The 27,862-nt window shown below is 45.2% G+C and overlaps 2 protein-coding genes across 3 annotated transcripts in view; one reads left to right on the top strand and one right to left on the bottom strand.

Annotated features, from left to right (window-relative positions):
- CYC1 (cytochrome c1) overlaps positions 1-15,022 on the bottom strand; it is a 29,190-nt gene extending 14,168 nt beyond the window's left edge. The window contains exons 1-2 of the mRNA XM_073629435.1: positions 14,866-15,022; positions 5,752-5,942 (exon numbers count right to left, since the gene is read on the bottom strand). Coding sequence (XP_073485536.1) covers positions 5,752-5,942; positions 14,866-14,952 — 278 coding nt within the window. The 5' untranslated portion in view covers positions 14,953-15,022. The remainder of the gene's footprint in view (positions 1-5,751; positions 5,943-14,865) is intronic.
- A 9,147-nt stretch (positions 15,023-24,169) lies between these two features.
- The window catches only part of CCDC13 (coiled-coil domain containing 13), an 87,942-nt gene continuing 84,249 nt past the window's right edge, over positions 24,170-27,862 (top strand). For both annotated transcript variants that reach the window (XM_073629433.1, XM_073629434.1), the window contains exon 1: positions 24,170-24,295. The gene's annotated coding sequence lies outside the window, so the exon portion shown is untranslated. The remainder of the gene's footprint in view (positions 24,296-27,862) is intronic.

Raw genomic sequence — 27,862 nt, 5'->3', positions numbered from 1 at the left:
CCCGACGGGGACGCGGTGTCTCTCTAACCGGGGTTCTCGGCTCTTGATTGGATAGATTGATAGCAGCGCAGCCATTGGCTCCCGCAGCTGTCAATCAAATCCAATGACGCAAGCGCCGGGAGGCGGGGCCGAGTTCTGCATTCGGCCTCTATGGACACCGAATGCTGGACTCGGGAGCGCACCCGCAAGGTAACCCCCTCGGGGAAGCGCTTCTCCTAGGGCAGTGATGGCGAACCTTGGCACTTCAGATGTTTTGGAACTACATTTCCCATGATGCTCAACTACACTGCAGAGTGCATGAGCATCATGGGAAATGTAGTCCCAAAACATCTGGGGTGCCAAGGTTCACCATCACTGTCCTAGGGGGTTATCAGATGGGGGGGAGGGGGAGCCGCGAGAGCCGCCGAGGGACCCCAGAAGAGGATGTTCGGGGCAAAACGAGCTGCACAGTGGAGGTAAGTATAACACGTTTGGTTTTTTTTTTTTCTTTAAATTTACCTTTACAATCACTTTAAGTCCTGCTTGATCACTTCAGCCTGGCCCTTTTTGCAGGTATAGCTATGTAAATGATTAAAAATAAGTGCCTGTACAGTTTAAAACCCAGTAATACGCAGGATCATCCTGCTCTGCACATGCTCAGTTGCTTTTTATTCTCAGCACGGTGTCGAAATTAGTAGAGGCCAATCTGCCGACAGCCTATAAAGCAGGACTAGACCCATTTAGCAGCTTTAAATAATAGTTACATTCTCATATTTGCTTGCGTCTTCAACCAAACTATCAAACCATCAAATGGCCGGTGTCATAACTGATCACTTGTACAGCACCATGGCAGCTGCAGATCAAACAGATGGCTGAAAAAGGATAGGATAGTTCTGCTTTACCTGCTGCTCAAGGTTCTAGGCTTCAACAAAATGGCAGCCCCCAGCAAAAAAGGAACAGGAACAATGCTGGAGGCAATTTACAGCACAATAATTTTGGTAGCATTTTTATTAAAAAGGAGACGTCCAGCCTGAGCTTGTTTGGCTGTACTTCTCCCTATGGATCACAGGAGTGCAATTTGTTTTGAACTCCTGTGACCCGTCTTCAGCTGAGAGCTAACTGAAGTCACCGATGTCAGTTGTTGTAGAATTTCATATAGGCCAATGTATTTCATATTATTCATATTAATTTACATATGTTTTATTGATAAAATTATTATTAATATTAGTGTAGTAGTGGAAATATCATCAATATTATTATTAGTTCAATATTAAGAGAAGTTATTAATTTATAGGAGTTAATACAATAATATAGAATAGTTCATTGTAAGTTATTAAGTCAACTGCTTAGAAGAGAAACACTTTGACAGCATTCGAACTATAGTCTGATAAGATAACATTCCTTAAAGGTAATAAAATAAACGTTGTCAAGAATAAGTGATAAAACTTCTTACACGGGTGGTTTAAAAAGTAATTATGTGGAATATGGGAAAGTTATGTATATTAATTTAGTTTGACAGGGTCAAAAAGGTCAGTTTGTGTCCTCATTAAACTGTTAAAGTATATTGAATAAGAGAACACGGATGTGTATGTATACATTAATAATTAAACAATACTGAATAAAGCAGTTAGATTTTATATATATATATATATATATATATATATATATATATATATATATATATATATATATATACATATACACACACATATATATATATATATATATATATATATATATATATATATATATATATATATATACACGAGAGAGACACACACCTTTTTGTGAAACCAATATAGGAATACATACATATAGGATTGTAGAGTTATAAACAATAAAGGCATATAACACATAAAGTGGGGTTATTGCAAGTTCATGTAGTCTTATCAGGACAAGGAGGGTTTGATTTAACATGACTGGGTGCCATATTATCTCGATACAAGTATTTTAATGGGTAAAGCCATAGACAAAAACAGTCATAAATCATTTTAATAAACATGTAGGAATTCTGGGAATGAATAAGTTTGTCTGGTTGTATGACAAGCGTCAGATTTATGGTTAGTTACATTGATGTAGATCTTAGCAACCAATCATGTTGTACCTAATATGCTTGCATTGTAAAGAAACTGTATAAAATTAGACCTGCATCTTGTAATACTTTGAACATAAACTTGTATGTTCCCATCTGTTAATAAACCTGCATCACTGAGCTCCTGCCTGGTTCGATAAATTATTATTCTACTTCACAGTCCAGCCACTGTGTCATCCCGACCACATTCTTTGGAATCATATGTCCTTCCTCATTCTTTATAGGGCCAATATGATCTGACCTCCCTTTCTTACTATTTATAGACTTGGGATCTTTTTTACTCTCCTCTGCTTTGTGCCTTTCGTGTTCTTAGCCGCCCTGATGGCACCCTTACATTTCTTGCTGCATTCTTTGTAAAGATGGAATGCTGACGATGATCCCTCAGCCTTGTATTTTTTTGAAGGCCTTCTCCTTTGCTTTTATGTGCATTTTTTACGTTCAGGTTAAGCCACCAAGGACATTTATTAGCTCTTTGGGAAATGTATTTCCCATTGGGATGCACTGGCTAATACCCTTATTTAATATGCTCATAAAGCATACCCATTTTTCCTTAGTGTTCCTTGTTCCTAAGATTTTATCCTATTAAATATCTTTTAGCAAGGAGCGTAGTTTATGGAAGTTGGCTCTTTTGAAATTCAGTGTCTTTGTATTCCCTTTATGTTTCCTATTTGTGTGATTTATACTGAAACCAATTGACCTGTGATCGCTGTTTCCTAAATTGCCCCCTTTTTTCCACATCCGTGACCAGGTCTGTATTGTTAGTAATCAGTAGGTCTAGTAATGCCTTGTTTCTGGTTGGTGCGTTTACCATCTGACCCATGAAATTGTCCAGTAAGACATTTAGTAAATGGCGAGCCTTAGAAGAATGTGTGGTTCCTTCTGCCCAGTCTATGTCTGGATGATTAAAATCCCCCATTATGATACTTTCCGCCATTCCAAATTGTGACGGGAGGTCTGCCTCCCCCCTTTGGTTAGGGGGCCTATAGCATACTCCCAGTATTACTTTCCTCTTGGTTTCCTCCCTTTGGAGCTCTACCCATAAGTATTCCACCTCCTCCCCAGCTCCCTTATTGATGTCATCTCTCAGATTCACTTGTACATCATTTTTGATATACAGGCATACCCCTCCCCCTTTTTACCCTCTCTATCCCTGTGATATAGGGAATACCCTTGAATAGTTGCCAGACAATCATGAGAGTCTCTGAAACTCCCACAAAATCTAAATCCTCCTCATACAATAGCAGCTCTAGTTCTCCCATTTGTTTGCCAGACTCCTGGCATTAGTGAAGAAGCCACAAAGTTTTGTCCGGACGCATACTATCTCCTTATTGGGTGCTCTGGGGTTGCAAATAGGACTTTGTTACTATACTTACCTCGGGTTTAAGTGCTTTAGTCAACCTATCACTTATGCCCCCCAATACTACCCTCTGGAATTTGTTGCACGCTGGCTATCTCTACATCTGAACCCTCCCCTCCATCGCCTAGTTTAAAAGCCCCTCTAACTTTTCAGCCATCTTCACCCCCAGCAGATCTGCACCCTCCTCATTTAGGTGCAGTCCGTCCCCCTTCTATGGAGCTGGTGACCGACTGGGAAGTCGGCCCAGTTCTCCAGGAACCCAAACCCCTCCTTACTACACCAGCTGCCCAGCCACTTGTTTACTTCCCTAATCTCCCTCTGCCTTTCTGGTGTGGCTCGAGGTACCGGTGGTATTTCTGGAGAACACTACCTTGGAGGTCCTTTTCCTCAATTTGGCTCCTAAGTCCCTAAAATCGTTTTTTTAGGACACTCCATCTGCCTCTAAAATTTGTCATTGGTGTCAACGTGCACCAAGACAGCCGGATCTTCCCCAGCCCCTCCCAGTAATCTGTCTTCGAAAAAATTGTGACAAAAAAATTACAACTTCAAAAAAAAAAAAAAAACTCGCCATGCCTCTTACTAAATACCTCAGACTGTCTACTTTCCAAAAAATGGGTCATTTGAGGGATATTTGTACTGTCCTGGCGGTTTTCGGGCCTCAAGAAATGAGATCGTCCGTCAGTACATCAGGATCGATCAATTTTTAGATACTGTACAGTATATCCCATAGTTTGTGGATTCCATAACTTTCCTACAGACTAAATAATATACACTGATTTGGGTTATTTGCACCAAACAAATGTATCAGAATATGTTTTGGCCTAAAATGTATTAGGAAGATTAGTTATTTGCAAAAATGTATATGAGAAACAAAGAAAAACTTGTTTTTTGCTATTTTTTTATTTTCATTTATTCAGCAAAAAAATAAAAAACCCAGCGGTGATTTAACCCACTTCCAGACTGCCGCACGCCGATATACGTCCTAACTTTGAAGAAAGATATCTTTGTTATGGTAGCAGCTAGCTACCATAACCCTGGTATCCTCTTCTTCAGCTGGTGATCTGCTTTCTGATAATAGTGGTCTCTGCGGCGGATTCGCCGCGAGATCTCTACCGGATCACTTACCAGAGCCATCGATAGCAGCGGAGGCGATCGGATGCTTATCATTCCTGGGTTATGGAGACGAGTGAGGAGAAGATGGCCCCCACCCGTCTCTATATCATTGCAGGGCGGAAGCGACGTCAAAAAACTTCACTTCCGCCCATAGCTCTTAAAAGGACCATTTTTTTTTTTCAAATGACAACATTTTTTACAATTTTTTATTTGTATTGTATTTTAGTGTAAATATGAGAAGTGAGGTCTTTTTGACCCCCAGATCTCATATTTAAGAGGTCCTGTCATGCTTTTTTTGTATTACACGGGATGTTTACATTCCTTGTAATAGGAATAAAAGTAACAATTTCATTTTTTTTTTTAAAAAAGAACAGTGTAAAAATTAAAAATAAGGTAAAATAAATAAGAAAAAAAAATTGAACGGTGTTCAAACCACACATGTTGAGGTATCCCCGTGATCGGTAGAGCGAGAGCAATAATTCTAGCCCTAAACCTCCTCTATAACTCAAAACATGCAACCTGTAGAAATTTTTTTAATGCCGCCTATGGAGATTTTTAAGGGTAAAAGTTTGTCGCCATTCCACGAGCGGGGCGCAATTTTGAAGAGTGACGTGTTGGGTATTAATTTACTCGGCGTAATATTATCTTTCACACTTAAAAAAAAAAAGTTGGGCTAACTTTACTGTTGTCTTATTTTTTAATTTTAAAAAAGTTTATTTTTTCCCCAAAAAAGTGCGCTTGTAAGAGCGCTGCGCAAATACGGTGTGACAGAAAGTATTGCAACGACCACCATTTTATTTTCTAGGGTGTTAGAAAAAAAAAAAAATGTATGATGTTTGGGGGTTCTAAGTAATTTTCTAGCCAAAAAAAAAAAAAAGTTTTTAATTTGTAAAACAACAAACCTCAGAAAGAGGCCCGGTCCTTAAGTGGTTAATACCACTAAAAGAAAACTCTATTTGTGTGAAAAAAAAAAAAAAAAAATCATAAAAAAAAGTTACTTGTGTACAGTGTTGCATGACCGCGCAATTGTCAAAGTGTGACAGCGCTGAAATCTGAAAATTGGCCTGGGCAGGAAGGGGGTGACAGTGGCCGGTATTGAAGTGGGTAGAAGGTATATGGAAGGAGATGGTTGTACAAATAGCAGAGCGGGCATTGCACAGCCTTCCTCCTCTACTCTGATGGACCTGAGCAGACGTAAGGCGGACATTACCTGGCGTGATCCAGAGACGAGAGGAACCCTCCGTGGCTCCAGGGGTAGCTGGGGGCGTGTAATTCTAGGTCAGAAGCTTTAACGGACCTGTGGAGTGCCAATGCCAATCCGGCTCCCCCAGCCAGAACTACGCCCAGCGTGGAGAGAGCCGTCCTCCGACCCCGGGACATGGAGCTGAACGACATGTTGGCCTGGAACAAAAAAAATTTTTTTTTTTAAATTGAGCAAACCAGAAATCCTCTACATTCACAGAGACGTATCAAATCAAATCAATCCACCAGAATAAAAAGGAGGCAGCTACCTGGGTATCCCTGTGTACACTCACTTTCCCGATTATCAGCAATTACAGTGGTTGTAAACCCTTCCATATCCCCCAGTGAAGTGACCGGCCTCAGGTGATACACAGAGATGAAACAAATCCTCCTACATAAACGTGTACCTGTTTATCTGCAGTCTTCTATTCTCTACAGCCAAAATGCTGAATTTATACAGCTTGTCTGAGCTTTCAGAAAACAGGGAGCATAGAGCTGGAGTTACTCTGCAGAGATGTGCGAGAGCAGGGAAGGCAAAAGAAGGCAAGGCAAAAGAAGGCAAGGCAAAAGAAGGCAAGGCAAAAGAAGGCAAGGCAAAAGAAGGCAAGGCAAAAGAAGGCAAGGCAAAAGAAGGCAAGGCAAAAGAAGGCAAGGCAAAAGAAGGCAAGGCAAAAGAAGGCAAGGCAAAAGAAGGCAAGGCAAAAGAAGGGAAGGCAAAAGAAGGGAAGGCAAAAGAAGGGAAGGCAAAAGAAGGGAAGGGACGGGAAAAGAAGGGAAGGGAAGAGAAAAGGGAAGGGAAGGGAAGAGAAAAGGGAAGGGAAGGGAAGAGAAAAGAAGGGAAGGGAAGAGAAAAGAAGGGAAGGGAAGAGAAAAGAAGGGAAGGGAAGAGAAAAGAAGGGAAGGGAAGAGAAAAGAAGGGAAGGGAAGAGAAAAGAAGGGAAGGGAAAAGAAGGGAAGGGAAGAGAAAAGAAGGGAAGGGAAGAGAAAAGAAGGGAAGAGAAAGTAAGGGTAAAGAAGGGAAAAGAAAAGAAGGGAAGGGAAAAGAAAAGAAGGGTAAAGAAGGGAAAAGAAAAGAAGGGAAGGGAAAAGAAAAGAAGGGAAGGGAAAAGAAAAGAAGGGTAGGCAAGGGAAAAGAAGGGTAGGCAAGGGAAAAGAAGGGTAGGCAAGGGAAAAGAAGGGTAGGCAAGGGAAAAGAAGGGTAGGCAAGGGAAAAGAAGGGTAGGCAAGGGAAAAGAAGGGTAGGCAAGGGAAAAGAAGGGTAGGCAAGGGAAAAGAAGGGTAGGCAAGGGAAAAGAAGGGTAGGCAAGGGAAAAGAAGGGTAGGCAAGGGAAAAGAAGGGTAGGCAAGGGAAAAGAAGGGTAGGCAAGGCAAGGGACCCCCACACTTTTTTACATAGAAGCAGGCTGTCACCATTTATCACTTGGTGTCATGAAAACTTGTCAGAAGTGATTCATGCTGACAGCAGAGGAAGGAGGAAGCAGACAGAAATGACACTTAGTTCTCTGGACTGAGACAAGTACACACTATAGAGAGATATGCTTTGTTCACATTTCATGTCTGAGGTTTACAACTACTATAAAGATGCTGCCCTTACTTTACTCTTATGGAGGGGGGGGGGGTTGTTGTCTGGGAGGTGTGAGGAGTACTGCACCCCACAACTGACGTCGACTCCAAGAGTCAGCCAATGGCTGCATGGGAGCCGACCATCTCGGCATGACATCACCAGAACCTTTCACCTGGTATTCGGACGAGGACACAAAATATTCTATTTTCCCATCACAGTCCCATCAACATTTTTATATAAAACCCGTTTTTATACTATTTCTTATTTTCCTGGTGCCTCCATGGCATCCTACACATGCCAAGTGTGTATGCTGCCAGGGATAGGTACCAGGAAAGGAAATTTCCGGGAAGGTAAGTATTCAATTTCCGTTTTACATCCCGTGATGTCATCACTGGGTCTTGCCTCCTCTATGCAATGCATGACTGGTGGGAGGGGCCTGTACACAACTTCCTGAAAAGATCACAGCCCCCGACCTCTCTCCAGATACCTCAGTCCTGAGTTACACAGTGGGAGGAGTTATGCAAATATCAAGGAGGCGGAGACCCGGGCTTCATAATGGTCATGTCCCAGGGGGAACCCCTGAATATCTAACCCGTCGTGTCGTTTCATGTTGGAGGGGGTCACCAGTTCATTCTGCAGAGTAGCACAGACAGTCCATGCTTCAGAAGCAGTCTGGTTATCCAAGCTCTCAGCATATATAATGAGGGGGGAGGGGTCACCACCTCACTCCTTACTCTGCCACCTCCTGGAGCAACACAGACAGCCTACGTTGCAGAGGAAAGGCCTCACTCAGAATGCTTCACCCCCCCCAGTGGAGGGACTACAGGCCTCAGCCCCCAAATTACTCTCCTCTGGTGTAGCACAGACAGTCTATATTTCAGAAGCAGTGTCTGGTTATCTAACCTGTTGTGTCATCCAAATATAAAAAGGGGGGGGGGGACCACCTTATTCCTTACACTGCCACTTCCTGGAGCAACACAGACAGTCTACGTTGCAGAGGTAAGGCCAGAAGACAGAACAAAAAAAAATCCACAACAAAGCATTTCAAAAAAGTTATAAATTGATTTTCATTTTAATGAGTGTTATAAGTATTTGATCCCCTATCAATCAGCGAGATTTCTGTCTCCCAGGTGCCCTCTATACAGGTAATGAGCTGAGATTAGGAGCACTCTCTTAAAGGGAGTGCTCCTCCTAATCTCAGCTTGTTACCTGTATAAAAGACACCTGTCCACAGAAGCAATCAGATTCCAATCTCTTCACCATGGCCAACACCAAAGATCTGTCCAAGGATGTCGGGGACAAGATTGTAGACCTACACAAGGCTGGAATGGGCTACAAGACCATCGCCAAGCAGCTTGGTGAGATGGTGACAACAGTTGGTGCGATTATTCGCAAATGGAAGAAACACAAAACTGTCAGTCTCCCTCGGTCTGGGGCTCCATGGAAGTTCTCACCTCGTGGAGTTTCAATGATGATGAGAACGGTGAGGAATCAGCCCAGAACTACACAGGAGAATCTTGTCAATGATCTCAGCTGGGACCATAGTCACCAAGAAAACAATTGGTACCACACTACACCGTGAAGGACTGAAATCCTGCAGAGCCCACAAGGTCCCCCTGCTCAGGAAAGCATCTGAATGATTCAGAGGAGAACTGGGTGAAAGTGTTGTGGTCAGATGAGACCAAAATCAAGCTCTTTGGCATCAACTCAACTCGCCATGTTTGGAGGAGGAGGAACGCTGCCTATGACCCCAAGAACACCATCCCCACCTTCAAACATGGAGGTGGAAACATTATGCTTTGGGGTGTTTTTCTGCTAAAGGGACAGGACAACTTCACAGCAAAAAAAAAAAAAAGACAATGGACGGGGCCATGTACCATCAAATCTTGGGCGAGAACCTCCTTCCCTCAGCCAGGGCATTGAAAATGGGTCATGTATGGGTATTCCAGCATGACAATGACCCAAGATACACAGCCAAGGCAACAAAGGAGTGACTCAAGAAGAAGCACATTAAGGTCCTGGAGTGGCCTAGCCAGTCTCCAGACCTTAATCCCATAGAAAATATATGGAGGGAGCTGAATGTTTGAGCTACCAAAACGTCAGCCTGGAAACCTTAATGACTTGGAGAGGATCTGCCAAGAGGACAAAATCCCTCCTGAGATGTGTGCAAACCTGGAGGCCAACTCCAAGAAACGTCTGACCTCTGTGATTGCCAACAAGGGTTTCTCCACCAACTACTAAGTCATGTTTTGTGGAGGGGTCAAAATACTTATTTCACTCATTAAAATGCAAATCAATTTATAACTTTTTTGAAATGCGTTTTTCTGGATATTTTTGTTGTTATTCTGTCTCTCACTGTTATAATAAACCGACCAATAAAATTATAGAAGGATCATTTCTTTGTCAGTGGGCAAACGTACAGAATTAGCAAGGGATCAAATACTTTTCTCTTTGTATACACATTATTTGAGAGAGAGAGAGAGACAGAGAGAGAGAGGACAGAGAGAGAGAGAGAGAGAGGACAGAGAGAGGGGACAGAGAGAGAGAGAGAGAGGGGACAGAGAGAGAGAGAGAGAGAGGGGACAGAGAGAGAGAGATATAGGGAGAGACAGAGAGAGAGAGAGAGACACAGAGAGAGAGAGAGAGACACAGAGAGAGAGAGAGAGATAGAGAGAGAGAGAGAGAGATAGAGAGAGAGAGAGAGAGAGAGAGATATAGGGAGAGATATAGGGAGAGAGAGAGAGAGAGAGAGAGAGATAGAGAGAGAGAGGACAGAGAGAGAGAGGGGACAGAGAGAGAGAGAGAGAGAGAGGGGACAGAGAGAGAGAGAGAGAGAGGGGACAGAGAGAGAGAGAGAGAGAGGGGACAGAGAGAGAGAGAGAGAGAGGGGACAGAGAGAGAGAGAGAGAGAGGGGACAGAGAGAGAGAGAGGGGACAGAGAGAGAGAGAGGGGACAGAGAGAGAGAGATATAGGGAGAGAGAGACAGAGAGACAGAGACAGAGACAGAGACAGAGACAGAGACAGAGAGAGAGAGAGAGAGAGAGAGAGAGAGAGAGAGAGAGAGAGAGAGAGAGATAGGGAGAGAGAGAGAGATATAGGGAGAGAGAGAGAGATATAGGGAGAGAGAGAGAGATATAGGGAGAGAGAGAGAGATATAGGGAGAGAGAGAGAGATATAGGGAGAGAGAGAGAGATATAGGGAGAGAGAGAGATATAGGGAGAGAGAGAGATATAGGGAGAGAGAGAGATATAGGGAGAGAGAGAGATATAGGGAGAGAGAGAGAGATAGGGAGAGAGAGAGATATAGGGAGAGAGAGAGAGATAGGGAGAGAGAGAGATATAGGGAGAGAGAGAGAGATATAGGGAGAGAGAGAGAGATATAGGGAGAGAGAGAGATATATAGGGAGAGAGAGAGATATATAGGGAGAGAGAGAGATATAGGGAGAGAGAGAGATATAGGGAGAGAGAGAGATATAGGGAGAGAGAGAGATATAGGGAGAGAGAGAGAGATAGGGAGAGAGAGAGAGATAGAGAGAGAGAGAGAGATATAGGGAGAGAGAGAGATATAGGGAGAGAGAGAGAGATAGAGAGAGAGAGAGAGAGAGATATAGGGAGAGAGAGAGAGAGATAGAGAGAGAGAGAGATAGAGAGAGAGAGAGATATAGGGAGAGAGAGAGAGATATAGGGAGAGAGAGAGAGATAGAGAGAGAGAGAGAGATCGAGAGAGAGAGATAGAGAGAGAGATAGAGAGAGAGAGATAGAGAGAGAGAGATAGAGAGAGATATAGATTAATAGAGATCTCAGAGGAAGGGGTCACCAGACCTCAGTACTAGCTCTACCCTACTCCAGTGCAGCACAGACAGTCCATATTGCAGGATCTCTTACTTATAGATCATCATTCAGGGCGGAGAAGTCACCGTACAGGCGACATGTCCCGGTGCAGCACAGACAGTCCATACTGCAGGCAGGAGGCGCTGAATGGAGATCTTGCAGGAGTCTCCATGTCTCAGTCCTCATATTGCCCTGTCCCAGTGCAGCACAGACAGTCCATACTGCAGGAGACTCTGCTCATCTAAGCTGTTGTGTGATTACATTGCATCATTCAGAAGGGAGGAGCCGTGTGCAGGTGACAGAGAGCTCAGTCCTACTACTGCCACATCCTGATGCAGCACAAACAGTCCATGCTGCAGGAGACCCTGCTTATCTAAGCTGTTGTGTAATTACATTGTGTCATTGAGGGTGGAGGAGCCGCATACAGGCGACGGATGTCACTAGGCAATCCTATGAGGCAGCACAGACAGTCCATGTTTCAGGAGTCGTCTGGTTATCTAACCTGTTGTGTAATCCTAGGTGTCCCCCATCTACAGTATCTCACAAAAGTGAGTACACCCCTCAGTCACATTTTTGTAAATCTTTTCTTCTATCTTTTCATGTGACAACACTGAAGAAATGACACTTGTCTACAATATAAAGTAGTGAGTGTACAGCTTGTATAACAGTGTAAATTTGCTGTCCCCTCAAAATAACTCAACACACAGCCATTAATGTCTAAACCGCTGGCAACTAAAGTCAGTACACCCCTAAGTGAAAATGTCCAAAATGGGCCCAAAGTGTCAATATTTTGTGTGGCCACCATTATTTTCCAGCACTGCCTTAACCCTCTTGGGCATGGAGGTCACCAGAGCTTCACAGGTTGTCACTGGAGTCCTCTTCCACTCCTAAGTGAAAATGTCCAAATTGGGCCCAATTAGCCATTTTCCCTCCCCCGGTGTCATGTGACTCGTTAAGTGTTACAAGGTCTCCGAAGAGAGGGGATCATTGCTCTGCACATCTAGAGAGGGACATTTCTGCTCATTCTTCTTTGAAGAATATCTCAAGCTCTGTCAGATTGGATGGAGAGCGTCTGTGAACAGCAATTGTCAAGTCTTGCCACAGATTCTCAATGTGATTTAGGTCTGGACTGTGACTGGGCCATTCTAACACATGAATATGCTTTGATCTGAACCATTCCATTGTAGCTCTGGTTGGATGTTTCGGGTCGTTGTCCTGCTGGAAGGTGAACCTCCGCCCCAGTCTCAAGTCTTTTGCAGACTCTAACAGGTTTTCTTCTAAGATTGTCCTGTATTTGGCTCCATCCATCTTCCCATCAACTCTGACCAGCTTCCCTGTCCCTGCTGAAGAAAAGCATCCCCACCACATGATGCTGCCACCACCATGTTTCACGGTGGGGATGGGGTGTTCAGAGTTATGTGCAGTGTTAGTTTTCTGCCACACATAGCATTTTGCTTTTAGGCCAAAAAGTTCCTTTGGTCTCATCTGACCACTTTTGTGAGATACTGTGTGTATATATTATATATATGACAAAGGGGTCACCAGTCTTCAGTAATAGCTCACCCTCTTCTGGTGCAGCACAGACAGTCCATGTTGCAGGTATTAAGAAGTATAGATGGTGGAGGGTGGTCACCATGACTACTCAGATATGGTGCAGCACAGACAGGCCACGTTGCAGGTATCCAGAAGTATAGAGGTCGGAATGACTCTACCCTCTTCTGGTGCAGCACAGACAGTCTAAGTTGCAGGAGAAGGTGGTGTTGTATAATCTCAAGGTGTCCCCGTGTCACATGTATGTATATATAGATGACAAAGGGGGGGGGGGGGGGGTCAGCAGTCCTCAGTAATAGCTCCGCCCTCTTCTGGTGCAGAACAGACAGTCCATGTTGCAGGCAGAGGTCCTGACTCGGGATGTTGAACTCTCTAATGTCGAGATGTTCCAGGGGGTCTCATATTACTCTGCTCTGGTGCAGAACAGACAGTCCATGTTGCAGGAGGAGTCTGATGGGTTCTCTACCTGTGGCAGAACTACGAGTCCCATGAGGCATTGCAAGGCTGACAGTTACAAGCGTGACTCCTCCCACAGGCAGAGGAACGATGGGACTTCTGCAACAGCTGGAGGGCCGCAGGTTAAGCCCCCATGATTGTAGCTTGTTATATACAATCAGGGGGTCCCCCATGTACAGATATTTGGGGGGGGGGGGGGGGGTCACCCTGGTTCAGTTCAATATACCCCTCTACTCTGGTGTAGCACAGACAGTCCATGTTGCAGGAGGAGGAGTCTGGTTGTGTAATGTCAGGGTGTCCCCATGTATACAAATTACAGGGGGGAGGGGGGGGGGGTCACCAGTCCTCAGCACAGACAGTCCACATTGCAGGAGAAAGATTCTTGTTATATAACCTGTTGTATAATCTCAGGGGTCCCCATGTATAGAAATAACAGAGGGGGAGTCACCAGTCCTCAGCACAGACAGTCCATATTGCAGGAGAAGTCTAATGATCTCATACAGTCAGGGGGTCCCCATCTACAGATATGGGGGTCACCCGGGTTCAGTACAATTACTATTTGCTCTGGTGTAGCACAGACAGTCCATTCTGCAGGGGGAGGAGTTCAGTTATGTAATCTCAGGGGGTCCCCGTGTACAGATATGGGGGTCACCCTGGTTCATAATTACTCCTCTACCCTTCTGAGGCACAGACAGTCCATGTTGCAGGAGGAGGAGTCTGGTTGTGTAATGTCGGGGTGTCCCCATGTATAGAAATTACAGAGGAGGTGTCACCAGTCCTCAGCACAGACAGTCCATATTGCAGGAGAAGTCTAATGATCTCATACAGTCAGGGGTCCCCATCTACAGATATGGGGGTCACCCTGGTTCAGTACGATTACTATTTGCTCTGGTGCAGCACAGACAGTCCATACTGCAGGGGGAGGAGTCTGGTTGTGTGATCTCAGGGTGTCCCCGTGTATGTAAATAACAGAGGGGGGTCACCAGTCCTCAGCACAGACAGTCCATATTGCGGAAGTCTAATGATCTCACTGTTACATCCAGTCAGGGGGTCCCCATGTACAAATATTGGGGGGGAGGGGTCACCCTGGTTCACTACAATTACTCCTCCACTCTTCTGCAGCACAGACAGTCCACATTGCAGCGGGAGTCATCTGGTTATCTGACCTGTTGTGTAATCTCAGGGGGTCCCCATGTATAGATATGAGGGGGGGGGGGGTCAGTTCAATATACCCCTCTACTCTGGTGCAGCACAGACAGTCCACATTGCAGCGGGAGTCATCTGGTTATATAACCTGTTGTGTAATCTCAGGGGGTCCCCATGTATAGAAATAACAGGGAGGGGGTCACCAGTCCTCAGCACACACAGTCCATGTTGCAGGGGGAGGAGTCTGGTTGTGTGATCTCAGGGTGTCCCCATGTATAGAAATAACAAAGGGGGGTCACCAGTCCTCAGGACAGACAGTCCATACTGCAGGAGGAAGGTTCTGGTTATGTAATCTCCGGGTGTCCCCATGTCTAGAAATCACAGTGGGGGGTCACCCGGTCTACACACAGGAGATGTCCGGCCTGTCTCCCGGGTGACCTTCACTCCTCTCCCGGCCTCCCTCCTCCCCCACACCGGCCGCTCCTCCCTCCATCACCGGCGCCCCACCCCCCCTTCGCCCCCACCTCCGGTCACCTGTGGCGGCTGTGGCCAGACCGGCCTCCCCCCGAGGAGTTGTCCCGCCCGCAGCGACCTCCGGAGCACCAGGCACGCCGCCGCCATCTTTCCTGAACGGAAGTGTCAGGCCTTCCCTCACCGGCTAAACACGTCACTTCCCGCCGCCATCTTCCTCCTCCACGCGGCTTGGTGTGGGCTGGGGCATAGTGGGAGTTCCTGAGGCCTGAGTGATGGGTGGACCAATATGGCGGCGCCCTAATGAGTAACGCCCCCACAACTTTTGCGCATGCGCCGTGCGCTCAGGGTCAGTTATTCAATGACAAAAAGTCTCATAGAACATCGGTGACAAAGAGGACCTTTCTGATTGTGTAATGTTATATAAACTCCTCTGTATAATGATATATATACTCCTCTGTATAATGTTATATATACTCCGCTGTATAATATTATATATACTCTTCTGTATAATATTATATATATATATATATATATATATATATATATATATATATATATACACACTCCTCTGTATAATGATATATATACTCCTCTGTATAATGATGTATACACTTCCTAACCCTTCCGCCACCGGAGGTGATTTAGTGCACAATGTACATTTTAGGCCTGAAGGTTGATGAAACCCCCAAAAGTATTCTATATTTCATGAAGGCCGACACCCCAGAGAATAAAATAGTGGTTGTTATATTTTTTTTTTATGTCATTTGATTTCAGCAAAAAACTTTATTAAATAAGAAATATAAAAAATAAAATAAAAAAATATCTTTTTTTTTTTTTTTTTTTAATACATATATATTTATGTAGCACCCTGGTGTTTAGGCAGGGTTGGTAGTAAATTTAGTTTTGCCAGGTGGTAGTTACCCTGGTTAATTGTTAGAAGATCCACTGATTCCTCTCTAGTTCTGGACTTGCTGCACCTTCCCTCTTCTGTCACTAGGTGGCGCTATGCTGGTGATCTTGGATATACAGGGGCTCAGCCAGGTCAGGTTATGAATGGATGGGGTGTCTCAGCCAACTGGCGGGGGTTTCTTTAAGCCCCTTGGCCTGCTGGGAGAACCTACTTATTTGGGTGGAGTCAGGTGATCGGGGTTTCTGTGCCACCTGGACGGCTGTCTGGGTGGACATGTGTTATGATGCCCCGGGCTGCTAGGCTGGAAGCCTGAGGCCTGTCCCGGGGACACCTGGCTGCTGGGCTGTCTGACGGCCTATTCAGAAGCAGCGTAGGGTTGGGACTTCAGGATTGGAGTCCAACCGAGAGGGAAGCTTCAGCTGGCCGGGGAACCAGTCCTGGTCGGAGGTAGAGGGGAAGCTGTCGCCACTAAGGGACCATCCACCTTGTTACCGGAGACCACAGTGAGTAAGATGAGGCCAGTACCAGAGCAGACTTCCCACCAGCCGGGGAGGATGAAGAAGTGGGAAGACTTCAGTGAGTGCCAAACCAGGGACTCAGCGGGTCAGTGGGGGTGACGCCTGAGGAAGATACTGAGAACAGTGGAAGAGCTCAGGGGATCCAGTGGCAATTGGGTCTGAGAGTCTAATGAGAGATCGGGAGCTCAGTGAGTGAAGATCTACAGTGAGAGATTGTAGAGTGTGAGGTGAAGATTTGTTGCCATAGGAGACAGCGGTCCTACCTATACAGAAGTGGTGTCCAGCTGGAGGCCTTCCATTGTATAGCTGTCTACCTATAGAAGTCTAGGAGTTTGCCAATTATCATTGCACCTACTTGAGGGTGTCCTGGCCCTAACCCTCTCTCCCACAGTTCTTGTTCAAGAGACAATAAATCTCTTTGCATTCAAAAAGTGTCTGGCACCCACCACTTCATCTTGCATTACACCCACCATGCCTGGTAACCCACTCTACACTGAAGGATGTCAGCTCTCCCTCTCAGCCTTTAGAGGTCCGGGGACTTTGTATTACCTACATTTTTTGGTAAGATATAAAAGATGAGGCTGTGTCGAATAAATAGATACCCAACATGAGACACGTGCAGAACAAAAAAATTTGTTTCGATTTGATTCGGCATTTACATAAATTCATTCAATTTGTTTAATTTGTTTTCGGAATTAGTTTCTTATGCTCGATTCGATTCAAATTTTCAGAATTCAGTCACATTCAGATCAATTCGAATTCCATTCAAAATCGGATTTATTCTATTCAAATTTTGAAAGATGGTTATATTCTTTCTATTCCATTCTATTCTATTCTTTTATTTTCTGTTCTATTCTTTTCTGTTCGAGTTTATTCTGTTCGAAATTTGAATTTCGGAAGATGGAAGATGGTTGTATTCTTTCTGTTTTATTCTAGTCTATTGTTTTTTCTATTCTATTCAAATTCAAATGTATTCCATTCGAATTTTGGAAAATGGTTATATTCTTTCTATTCTATTCTTTTCTATTCTATTCAAATTTGCATTTATTCTATTCAAAACTTGAATTTCGGAAAAAGGTTATATTCTTTCTATTTTATTCTATTCGAGTTTGAATTTATTTTATTCAAAATTTGAATTTCGGAAGATGGTTGTATTATTTCTGTTCTATTCTAGTCTATTGTTTGTTCTATTCTATTCTTTTCTATTCTATTCTATTCGAATTCAAATGTATTCCATTAGAGTTTTGGGAAATGGTTATATTCTTTCTATTATTTTGTTTTTTAATTATATTTAATTATATTCTATTCTTTTCTATTCTATTCAGATTTGAATTTATTCTATTGAAAACTTGAATTTCAGAAAAAAGGTTATATTCCTTCTATTTTATCCTATTTTAGTCTTTTATACTCTATTTGAGTTTGAATTTATTTTATTCCAAAATTTGAATTTCGGAAGATGGTTATATTCTTTCTGTTCTATTGTTTTCTATTGTTTTTTTCTATTCTATTCTATTATTTTCTATTCTATTCTTTTATTTCCTAAACCATTCAAATTTATTCCATTTTCATTTATTCCATTAGAATTTGTGCCAACCAGTGCCACCTCATCAGTGCCCAGCAGTGCTGCCTATTAGTGCCCATCTTGAATTGCCGGGGGCCCGCGTCCCCCCCAGGCCCCTGGGGTCCTCGACGCGTCCCCCTCCATCCCAGCCCCCCCACTAAAATTGGGGGGGGGGGGGAGCGCGAGACAGAGGCGAGCACACAGTAACACCCGCTGTCCTCTGATTGCAAGATATAGTAATGCACAGGGGCTTGAACTAGATATAGTGAACCGGGACAACCTGTCTCTGGAAAAACATATAAAACAACATTCGTTGAGACGTCACATGGGTATGCATATGTTTATGTTTACTTCCCGCCAGGCATAAAACACTATACAAAAGGCGGGCTACCGCTCAACAGCAATCCCACCCCCACCTCCCCCCATCATGAGCAATAGCTGTATAACTATATGGCGCTAAGGTTCCACAAAAAGAGATAAGGAACAAAGAGCAGAGAACGGGGGGGGCCCGTCCCCATTCAGTGCATACAGGGAGCCGCCCCCCCCCCCCATCCCCCAAGCAGGAAACATCAATCGCCACCTGGGACCCACAGGGAGGGGGTAAAAGTCCCCCCACACCCCACTGGGTCCCGACGTAATCACAGACGACCCCGCCCACCCATGTCCCAAGCAACATCTTATCCAAACAAATTAACTGCTACTCCAGGATGGCTTGCTTATCCGGTGGAGCATGTAAGACGGGAGAAGAGGGCATCTGTATATGGCTTGTTTTCCAGTAGTGTATAGCCAGTTCCCCAGGAAATGCTGAGTTTCCAAAAAACAAGGGGGGAGGGGAACCACAAGTGCATGTTAGAGTAGAAGTGATGTTAGACAGGGGTACATGGCTTGCCAGGAGAATGCCCAGTTCCAGCAGTGTCGGCGGATAAGTGGGTCCAGGATCAACAGAACAGCATAACAAGCTCTCATCCCCTGGGGGAAGGGGAGGGGGTGGCATACCAGGGATCAAAATCAGCAAAGTCCACCGGTGGATGGGGGGGTAAACAGCACAGAGCCGAGCCCTTTAATTCCAGGTGATGTAGTAAAAAATGACCACTGAAAAATCCCAGAGGGGTTTGAAGGAATTGGAACATTCAGAATGCCCTGTTGAGGAGGAACCTCAGTCGGGGTTAGTCAATGGTTCGTACAGTCCAGAGGGAACAGGGGGGGTCAAATTAAGACTCACCTGTACCATCTGGCGTTGGCGCCCGGGACCTCCGTCTTTGCCTCTGCGGTCTGGGCTGGGATGTCGCCGGGCTAGAGCCTCCGACCGGCTGCGGAAGGAACAGCAGCCAGTTCTGTACCTGGATGGGAGCCGTTTCCAGGAATGTGAAAAGGGCCGGCAGATCCCTTGAAGACGGAGAGCGGGTATCCCCAATGATAGGTAACCGCATGTTGACGGGCTAATTCCAAGACGGGGCGAAGCATGGCACATCTTTGTAAGGTGGCCCTGGAGTCATCCGGCAGAATAGCGCCCCATTGAATTCCACCTCACCGGCCTCCCAAGCTCTGCGGAGTATGCTTTCCTTATGGGAGTAGTGGTGGAGTCGGCAAATAACGTCCCGCGGCCTGTTAGGGTCTGCGGAACGCGGGCCCAGGGCCCTGTAGATCTGGTCAAACTCCAGCCTCGGGGGGAGTGCATTACCCAGGAGTCTATGGAAGATAGCCGCAGCTGTGGCAGCCACGTTCTCGGTTCCCGTCGCTTCCGGCAGACCCCGTAGGCGCAGATTATTGCGCCTACTTCTATCCTCCATATCTTCCATATGTAGTTGCAGTGTCGTCGCAGCATCGACATGGGCGTCCTGCAGGTGTTCTAGTGTGGATACCCGCCGCTCTAGTTCTGACTCCGGGGTCTCACAGTCTCGTGGACAGGGATCGCATCTCTCCCTTTACATCTTGTATGACCCTGCGGTGCTGTGCCTCCAGGCGGCCGATGAGGGACTCGATGTCGGCCTTGGTTGGAAGGGCCTGTATAAGTGCCCGCAGCTCCGCATCCACCCCCACACCATGGGATCGGGATAGAGATGTCTGTGATCCTGACTGTAGAGCAGCGGGGGCGTCCGAATAGGAGTCGGACTCCAAATATGAAGCAGGGGATGCAGGCCGATTATCAGGGCCCTGGGCCTCGTGTGTCTCAACACGCAGTTCCGCCATCCTGGAAGCAGGGGAGGCTAGCTGGGAGCATGTGAGGTATTGTTCTATAACTCCCCAGGTCTTACCAGGTTTTGCAGCTTTTGATCTTCCTTATCTTCCTTTGGTCTTCCATTTCATGAATTTTGCAAGACTCGGACTATACGCGTTTCTAAGGAGATGTTCATTTAGAGCTTGAGATTTAGAATGATTTATTTGTAAACCAGAGACAGAAGTAAAGTGACGTAGCATTAGGTGCAGATTGAGCATTGAGGTAACTGGGGAAGAGAGGCGCATCAGTATGTCGCCCGCAAACAGCGCACATTTTGTGTTCACGATCCCCACAATAGACCCCCTGTATATCCTGGCTCTCTGGGATTTTGAGTCGTTCTCCATGATTTCCAATGACAACCATTCATATCATTACGACTTCAAGTCGTTCAGACTTCAAAGTAGTCCCTGCGCTACTGTGGTCCGACTTTGACGCCAGTTGCACAGGCGTTTCCCTGAAATCGCGGCAAAATCGCAAGCGAATTTGAAGTCGCAGTAGTGTGAAAGGGGCCTAAGGACTCTAATGCCAAGAAGAATAAATATCGGGGACAAGGGGCAACCCTGACTGGTTCCTCTATGTCAGGGGGTCTCAAACTGGTGGCCCTCCAGCTGTTGCGAAACTACAAGTCCCATGGGGCATTGCAAGGCTGACAGTTACAAACATGACTTCCACAAGCAGAGGCATGATGGGACTTGTAATTTCGCAACAGCTGGAGGGCTGCAAGTTTGAGACCACTGCTATGTATAGCAAGATCCTGTGATCTATAGCCTTTAAAAGGCGGGCCTTGGGTTCGTTGTAGATTGCTCATAGTATTGTTAGAAATTTAGGGCTAGGGCGTTCTAATTTAAAGAAAATATAGTCCCAGGAAAGGGAATCAAACTCCTTGCGGAGATCTAGAGACAACAAAATTGCTCCCCTCCCCCCCCCCCCCCCGGAGTTTGGTCTGGGGCCTGTCTATTAGGAACAAATCCTACCTGGTCAGGTAGTTCGGGTGGCCAGGATTTTTGTCAATATTTTAAGGTCGGCATTAATCGGGCGATAATTTGCACAATCTCCAAGGTCCTTGTTTGGTTTGGGGATGACGTGAATAAAGGCATTGTTCTCATGCAGCCACGTATGGTCAGGAAGGCCTTGGTATACTGTTAGTAAATTAGTAGACCAGACTGTGTGGACCGCACAGAGATAACCAGAAATGCATATAAGATGAATAATGATGTTTATTAAGATAGGTGATAAATAAGTAAATACAAACAGTGCACAACCAACCGAACAAAACCCCACAAACAACAAATAGTATATACCGCAAAGGGGCAATACCAGAATCTCAGACGTAAGCCAGGCCAGGGTCATACACAGCAGATAAGCAGGTGAACAAGGGATATTCCGGAAACATAAACGTTAGCCAGGCCAAGGTCATACACAGGGAGATCAGTAGAGGAGGGACAGGGAGGGGATGGATCGGGCTGTAGGGTAAGGTAAAGGTAACAGGAACGCAGGTGGAACTGGGTCAGGATAAGCAAGGTCAAGGCGATGAGAGTACTCATCAGCCAGGTATTTTCGAGACTGCCAGTAATTGTCCTCACGTAACACCTGAGCGCAGGAAGTGTTGTCTGCTCCACACTGCCAGAATCCATCCTCTGGTGGACGCCAGTACTGCAGCCCAACGATGACATAACCAGTTCCAAACTGCCAGGAGACACCTGCTGGTGGACCTCAGTACTGCACACCAAATGATAGATCTTACTAGCGGACGGACCCTTTCCTGAAATATGCGGTGGTATGGGGGAGCCCTTTCTCAGCTTGTTGAAATACGAGCACAAATGGGGTGTCAGGGTCTCAGTGTATTTGCGATAGTAATGACCCGAGATTTTGATAGCGGTTACTATTTCCCCCACTGTATATTCTGCCTCCATTAACTCCGTGTGAGCACGAGCTACAGTAGGAAGCTGGAGATCACGGAAGTCTTCTGCCTTGTCTTTGGAGAAAGGTCTTGAAGAATCATAGAGTTTAGAATAAAAGGTGAAGAATTCCTCTAAAATTAACTTAGGATTTTGGGATAGTTGGCCATTTCGCAGACGTAATTTTGGCATGGCCGGAGTGAATGGCCAAGGGGTCACTTTTCTCGCTAGTAGTCTGTTGGGTTTATCCCCCATGGTATAGCACCAGTGTCTGGACCATCTCTTGAGATCAGTCCTAGTTCCAGAAGTGTTTCCTCGCCAGATCGGAGGTTGGTAAAGGAATATGGCTTGCCTGTATATGAAAAAAGATAAATGGAAAGGAAAGGACAATCAATATTTGATTTGACGATTGATCAGGTGAGATAGTAATGGTTTCAAGGATCTCCGCTTCTGAATCGTCACCTGAGAAATACCTGAAAAGATCCGGACTGTGTTTTCAAGGAGGGATAATTCACCTTTGGTCCTGGTCGCCATCATGATCTTCTCCTTGATCTTGTAAAAGTAAAAGGTAAGCCATTAGGCCTAGGCGCTGTTAGAGCACGGTGAACTCTATCTATTTCCAGGTGATGATGCGAAATATCGGGTATCAGATCTTTCATCAGGGATTGTACAGCATTTTCCAAGTCCACCACCAATTCAGGGAGGCCCCAAATGCGGAAATTGTACCTCCTTGACCTATTTTCCAGGTCTTCTATTTTGACATTAGCCTGATCAAGTTGGTCTTATAGGGAATATATCATTCTTGAATTTTGTTTAACCCTTTTCACCGTTCCATCCGTTTTAGACTCAATGGTGTCCAGACCAGTGCCTTAGACAGTTCTTGCTGCAGGAGGGCAGAAAATCTGGCAAGGAGCACTGCATCGCCAGTGTATGTGGCCGACTGAATAGGAGCTTGAGCCTGTGTAGTAGTGCTGTTTTGGCTCAGGGCCAGCTCAGCTAGGTCAGCCATGTGGCTTTTTTTTTTTTTTGCCGTTCCCGCTCCTCTCCACTGCATCGCATGTTCCTGAATCTGGGGGTATCTAGTAGCAGTGCTCTTTTTACGCTTTTAGGGCCGGGGACGTGCGGAGCCCAGTCAGAGCAACTCGGATCTGTGATCACAGAGCGCTCCCGATGCGTGCTGCCTTGGTGTGCGGGGGGGGTCAGGGTTCTGGAATGATGTCAATAGACGCCGTTCCCGAACTATCAGATAATGCTGTAGCTGTCATTTGGCCATAGTGCGGTCGGCGAACGGTTAACTCTAAACTGATGACCTGTAGGGGCTTTTAAAGCGCCTCCTATGGACAATATGGAGTACTGAAGTTTGTCGCCATTTCGCAATGTAAGACCCCTTTCACACTGGGGCGGTGTACTTGCGGGACAGGAAAAAAAGTCCTGCAAGCAGCATCTATGGGGCGGTGCGGGAGCGCTGTACACACCGCTCCTTCACCATTGAAATGAATGGGCAGCACTGCCGAAGTTCCTGCAAAGTGCTTTGGGCAGAGCCGCAACACAGACACTATTAACCCTTTATGTTCAAAGTGCCCTGCTAGCCGAAAAGCCCTGCTATAACAGCGGTAAAACTATCGGCGCTTTACCGCTAATGCCCGTTCCGCCGCAGTGTGAAAGGGGTCTTAAGGGTCGGCATGTCAGGTATCTGTTTGCTCAGCACAACCTCATCTTTTAGATTTTATCAAAACATTGGGGAATATATTGTTTGTGTGCCCAAAAATTTTTTTTTAACTGAAATTGAGCAATTCATAAACCGATGCGCTAATATTGTGCTATAAAAAATAGATCTACCACTGTTTTATTCACCAGGGTCTCTGCTTTCAGAAAATATAGATTGTTTTTGGGGGTTTTACATAGAGCTGCTGTGAAGTGATAAGGATAATGCAGCATGTGGGCTTTCAGGGGTTAAAATAGGTCATATGTCCAAGCTCCCTCTGATAAGCGACCCACCGCAGAATGCTTTCCAGAGGGCAATGCACCCAGAGACCTGAGAGGAAGGAAGCAGTGTGTGAGGTGAGGGAAGGTTCTATAAGTGATATGGCTGACATATGAGGTCCTATACACCTTGTATTGTATTGTGTACACAGTGGGGGTGGAGGAGGGGGAGATTTATATGTAACAGACTGGACTGGGTGTCATGGTGGACCATACATGAGGGGATTGTGATCTGATTGCATTGCGCGTGCTCATTGTCAACAGCGTGTAATACACTGAGTGGGCGGAGCCGACAGCGCGATGAGGTCATCCCAGCGCCGTCTCCATGGTGCCGGTTGCCTGGGTGACGCGTTCTGGTGGAGGCGAAAGCTCGTATAGAGTTCCGTGAGAGCCCGAATAGAGGTAAGAGACCGGAGAGCCGGGGGGACTACATGTCCCAGCATGGCCGGTGTCAGAGAAGGTCTGGGGACGTCTAATGATATTTCTCTGTAACATCGGGGATCGTCCAGAGGGGAAACAAATGCTGCATCCCGGTGCGTACTGCGCATGCGTTGGATCATCCAAATAGAGTCGATTGATCGTGACTAGTCTGGGAGGCGCGCGCACACTGACAATTCTCTGTGTAACGGGAGCGCGCCTGAGCGATGTGTGACAGATCTGTGATCACCCTGTACCCCCTGTACTACTACTACTATCATGTCACTACTACTCCTCCTCTACTATATCACTACTTCACCATTACTACTCCTACTCCTCTACTACATGATAGTGATCATATCACTACTACTACACCTCTACTACACCACTACTGCTATAACACTACTTCACCATTACTACTACTCCTCCTCTACTACATAGTGATCATATCACTACTACCTCACTGCTACTACACCATGACTACTATATCACTACTTTACCATTACTACTACTACTCCTCTACTACATGATAGTGATCGTATCACTACTACACTGCGACTACACCGCTACTACTACTACACCACTGCTACTACTATCTAAACTATCACTACTTTGACTACACAGCTACTACAACACTACCGCTACTACACAGCTATTACACCTCTACCACACCACGACTATATCACTACTACTACTACACCACGACTACACTGTTATTACTACTACTACACTGCACCACCACAACTACTACTACTACACCGTTACTACATAGCTATTACACTGCGACTACACCATTACTACTACACTACTACTACTACTACAGTATGACTACACCATTACTACTACACTACTACTACTACTACAGTATGACTACACTATTACTACTACACTGCGACTACTACTACTACACTGCGACTACACTATTCTTAATACACTGTGACTACACTATTACTACTACTACACCATTACTACTACACTACTACTACACCGCTACTACACTGCGACTACACCATTACTACTACACTACTACTACACCACTACTACACTGCGACTACACCATTACTACTACACTACCACCACACTGTAACTACACAGCTAGTACAACTCTACCGCTACTACACTGATACCACACCATGACTATATCACTACTACTACTACACCACAACTACACTGTTACTACTACTACATGGCTACTGCATTGCACCACCACCACTACTACTACACCCTTACTTCATAGCTATTACACTGCGACTACACCATTTCTACTACTACACCACTACTACTATATCACTACTTCACCATTACTACTACTACTCCTCTACTACATGTTAGTGATCATATCACTACTACACTGTGACCAGTGTTGCCAGCCTTCCAGATTGAAATTTACTGACACGACACCCAAAATTTCCTGGCACAGCCACGTTTTTACTGGCATTTCCAAAACTTTCAAAATTACGGTTTTAAGTGCAAATCTTAGTATTTAGGTTACAAACAAGTACATTATGCAATTAGCAATGTGATTTAAGGTAGATATTAGGGCAAAAAAAAAAAATTTCTTATTTTATTTTCGATATAGTAAGTAAGTAGCTCAGGGACAGGACTCAGAAGGGCAAGGAATTAGAATAGGAAGGCACACACACATGAAGTTGACTCTCACAGTGACAACGACAGAAGTGTGCAGCAGCACAGATGATGCTGACTTCTCACCGGCATGACACGTCCCCGTCCTGAGTCACAGTGACAGTTTCTCTCGCCAAGCCTGGTGGTCCCTTCAGTCCACTCCAGTCTAAACAGCACTGACAGTCCCGCTCCCGACCTGCCCTGCTCCAGTCCTGCAGACCCACACACGAGGCTCTGGCTGCTCTGCTTGGCTCCCTTGCACCATGGCATCACATGACAGTCTCGGGCACCACCTCCACCAGAGCTACCCAAACACACTGTAGCAGGCACTCAGATGGTCTCGGCCGGCTCTGGACCGAGCCGAACATCACAGCCATATTTTTTTACTGGCAAATTTTTCCTTTTACTGGCATTTACTGGCAAGAGAAAATTGCCTGTTTTTTACTGGCTGCCAGTAAAAATACTGATGGTTGGCAACACTGACTGTGACTACACCACTACTACTAAACTACTATTATTATTATTAGAGGTCGACCGATATGGGTTTTTCTCTGGCCGATGCCGATATTTAGAAATCGCGGTGGCCGATGGCCGATATGTGATGCCGATTTTTTTTTTTTTTTTTTCCCTTCATCTCATAAAATCTAACAGTTAGACCCCTTTCACACTGGGGCGTTTTTCAGGCGCTTTTGGGCTAAAAATAGCGCCTGTAAAACGGCTCCCCTGCAGTCTCAGTGTGATATCCCGAGTGCTGTCACACTGAGGCGATGCGCTGGCAGGATGTTAAAAAAAAAAAGTCCTGCTAGCAGCATCTTTGGAGCGGTGCATACCGCTGCTCCACCACTCCTGCCCATTGAAATGAATGCGCACCGCTGCCAAAGCGCCTGCAAAGCGTTTTGGCAGCGGCGCTTCAGGGGCGCATTTAACCCCTTCCTCGGGCCGCTAGCTGAGTTATAAGCGCCCCGCTAGCAGCCGAATAGCGCTGCTAAAATGACGGTAAAGCACCGCTAAAACTAGCAGCGTTTTACCGTCAACGCATGCCCGCTCCATTGTGAAAGCAGCCTTAAGTAATAAGTGATACAGAAAATTTAAACTTATTAAACAAAACAAACCTCCAATCAGTTCACTTGTATGTAGAATTTAGATAAAAAAAAAAAACCAAAAACGATATCTTAAATATTAAATACATAAAAACAGGTAATCAAAACTTTTGGACGAAAAAAAATGGGCTAACTTTACTGCTTAGTTTTTTTTTTTTAATTTATTAGTGTATTTTTTTTTTTAAATTGCGCTTGAAAGACCGCTGCGCAAATACCGTCTGACATAACATATTGCAACAACCGCTATTTTATTCCCTAGGGTCTCTGCTAAAAAATATATATATAATGTTTGGGGGTTCTAAGTGATTTTCTAGCAGAAAATACAGGATTTTTACTTGTAAGCAACAAGTGTCAGAAAAGATTTAGTCTTTAAATGGTTAAACTGAGAGCTTCTACACACAGAGTTCAGCTCATTGATAAGTGTAAACATTGTATCTCTTCAGGTTCTTTTATCAGATTAGGCTGCCCAGAGGAGAGAAGTGGCTTCACAGAAGACTTCAGGCAACTTGTATTGACTTCTATTACAGAAGTCATTTGAAAGTCGCGCTGAAGTTATAATCAGCCTTCTTTATCAGCACAATCGGCCGATGCCGATTAAGTAAAAAATGCCAAATATCGGCCGATATATCGGTCGACCTCTAATTATTATTATTATTTTTATACACGATTTATCTAGCACCAACAGTTTACGTAGCGCTTTACAATGTAGAGGGGGACAGCATAATTACAGTACAATACAGAAAGTACAGGAGAGCCCGGCTCGTAGAGCTTACATTCTAAAGGGAGGGGGTGGTGGTACAAAAGGTAATAGCTGCAAAGAATGATTTGA

Source organism: Aquarana catesbeiana, linkage group LG05 (genome assembly GCF_042186555.1).
Source record: "Aquarana catesbeiana isolate 2022-GZ linkage group LG05, ASM4218655v1, whole genome shotgun sequence".
Lineage (NCBI taxonomy): Eukaryota > Metazoa > Chordata > Amphibia > Anura > Ranidae > Aquarana > Aquarana catesbeiana.
This window is presented reverse-complemented; position numbering and strand designations above follow the sequence as displayed.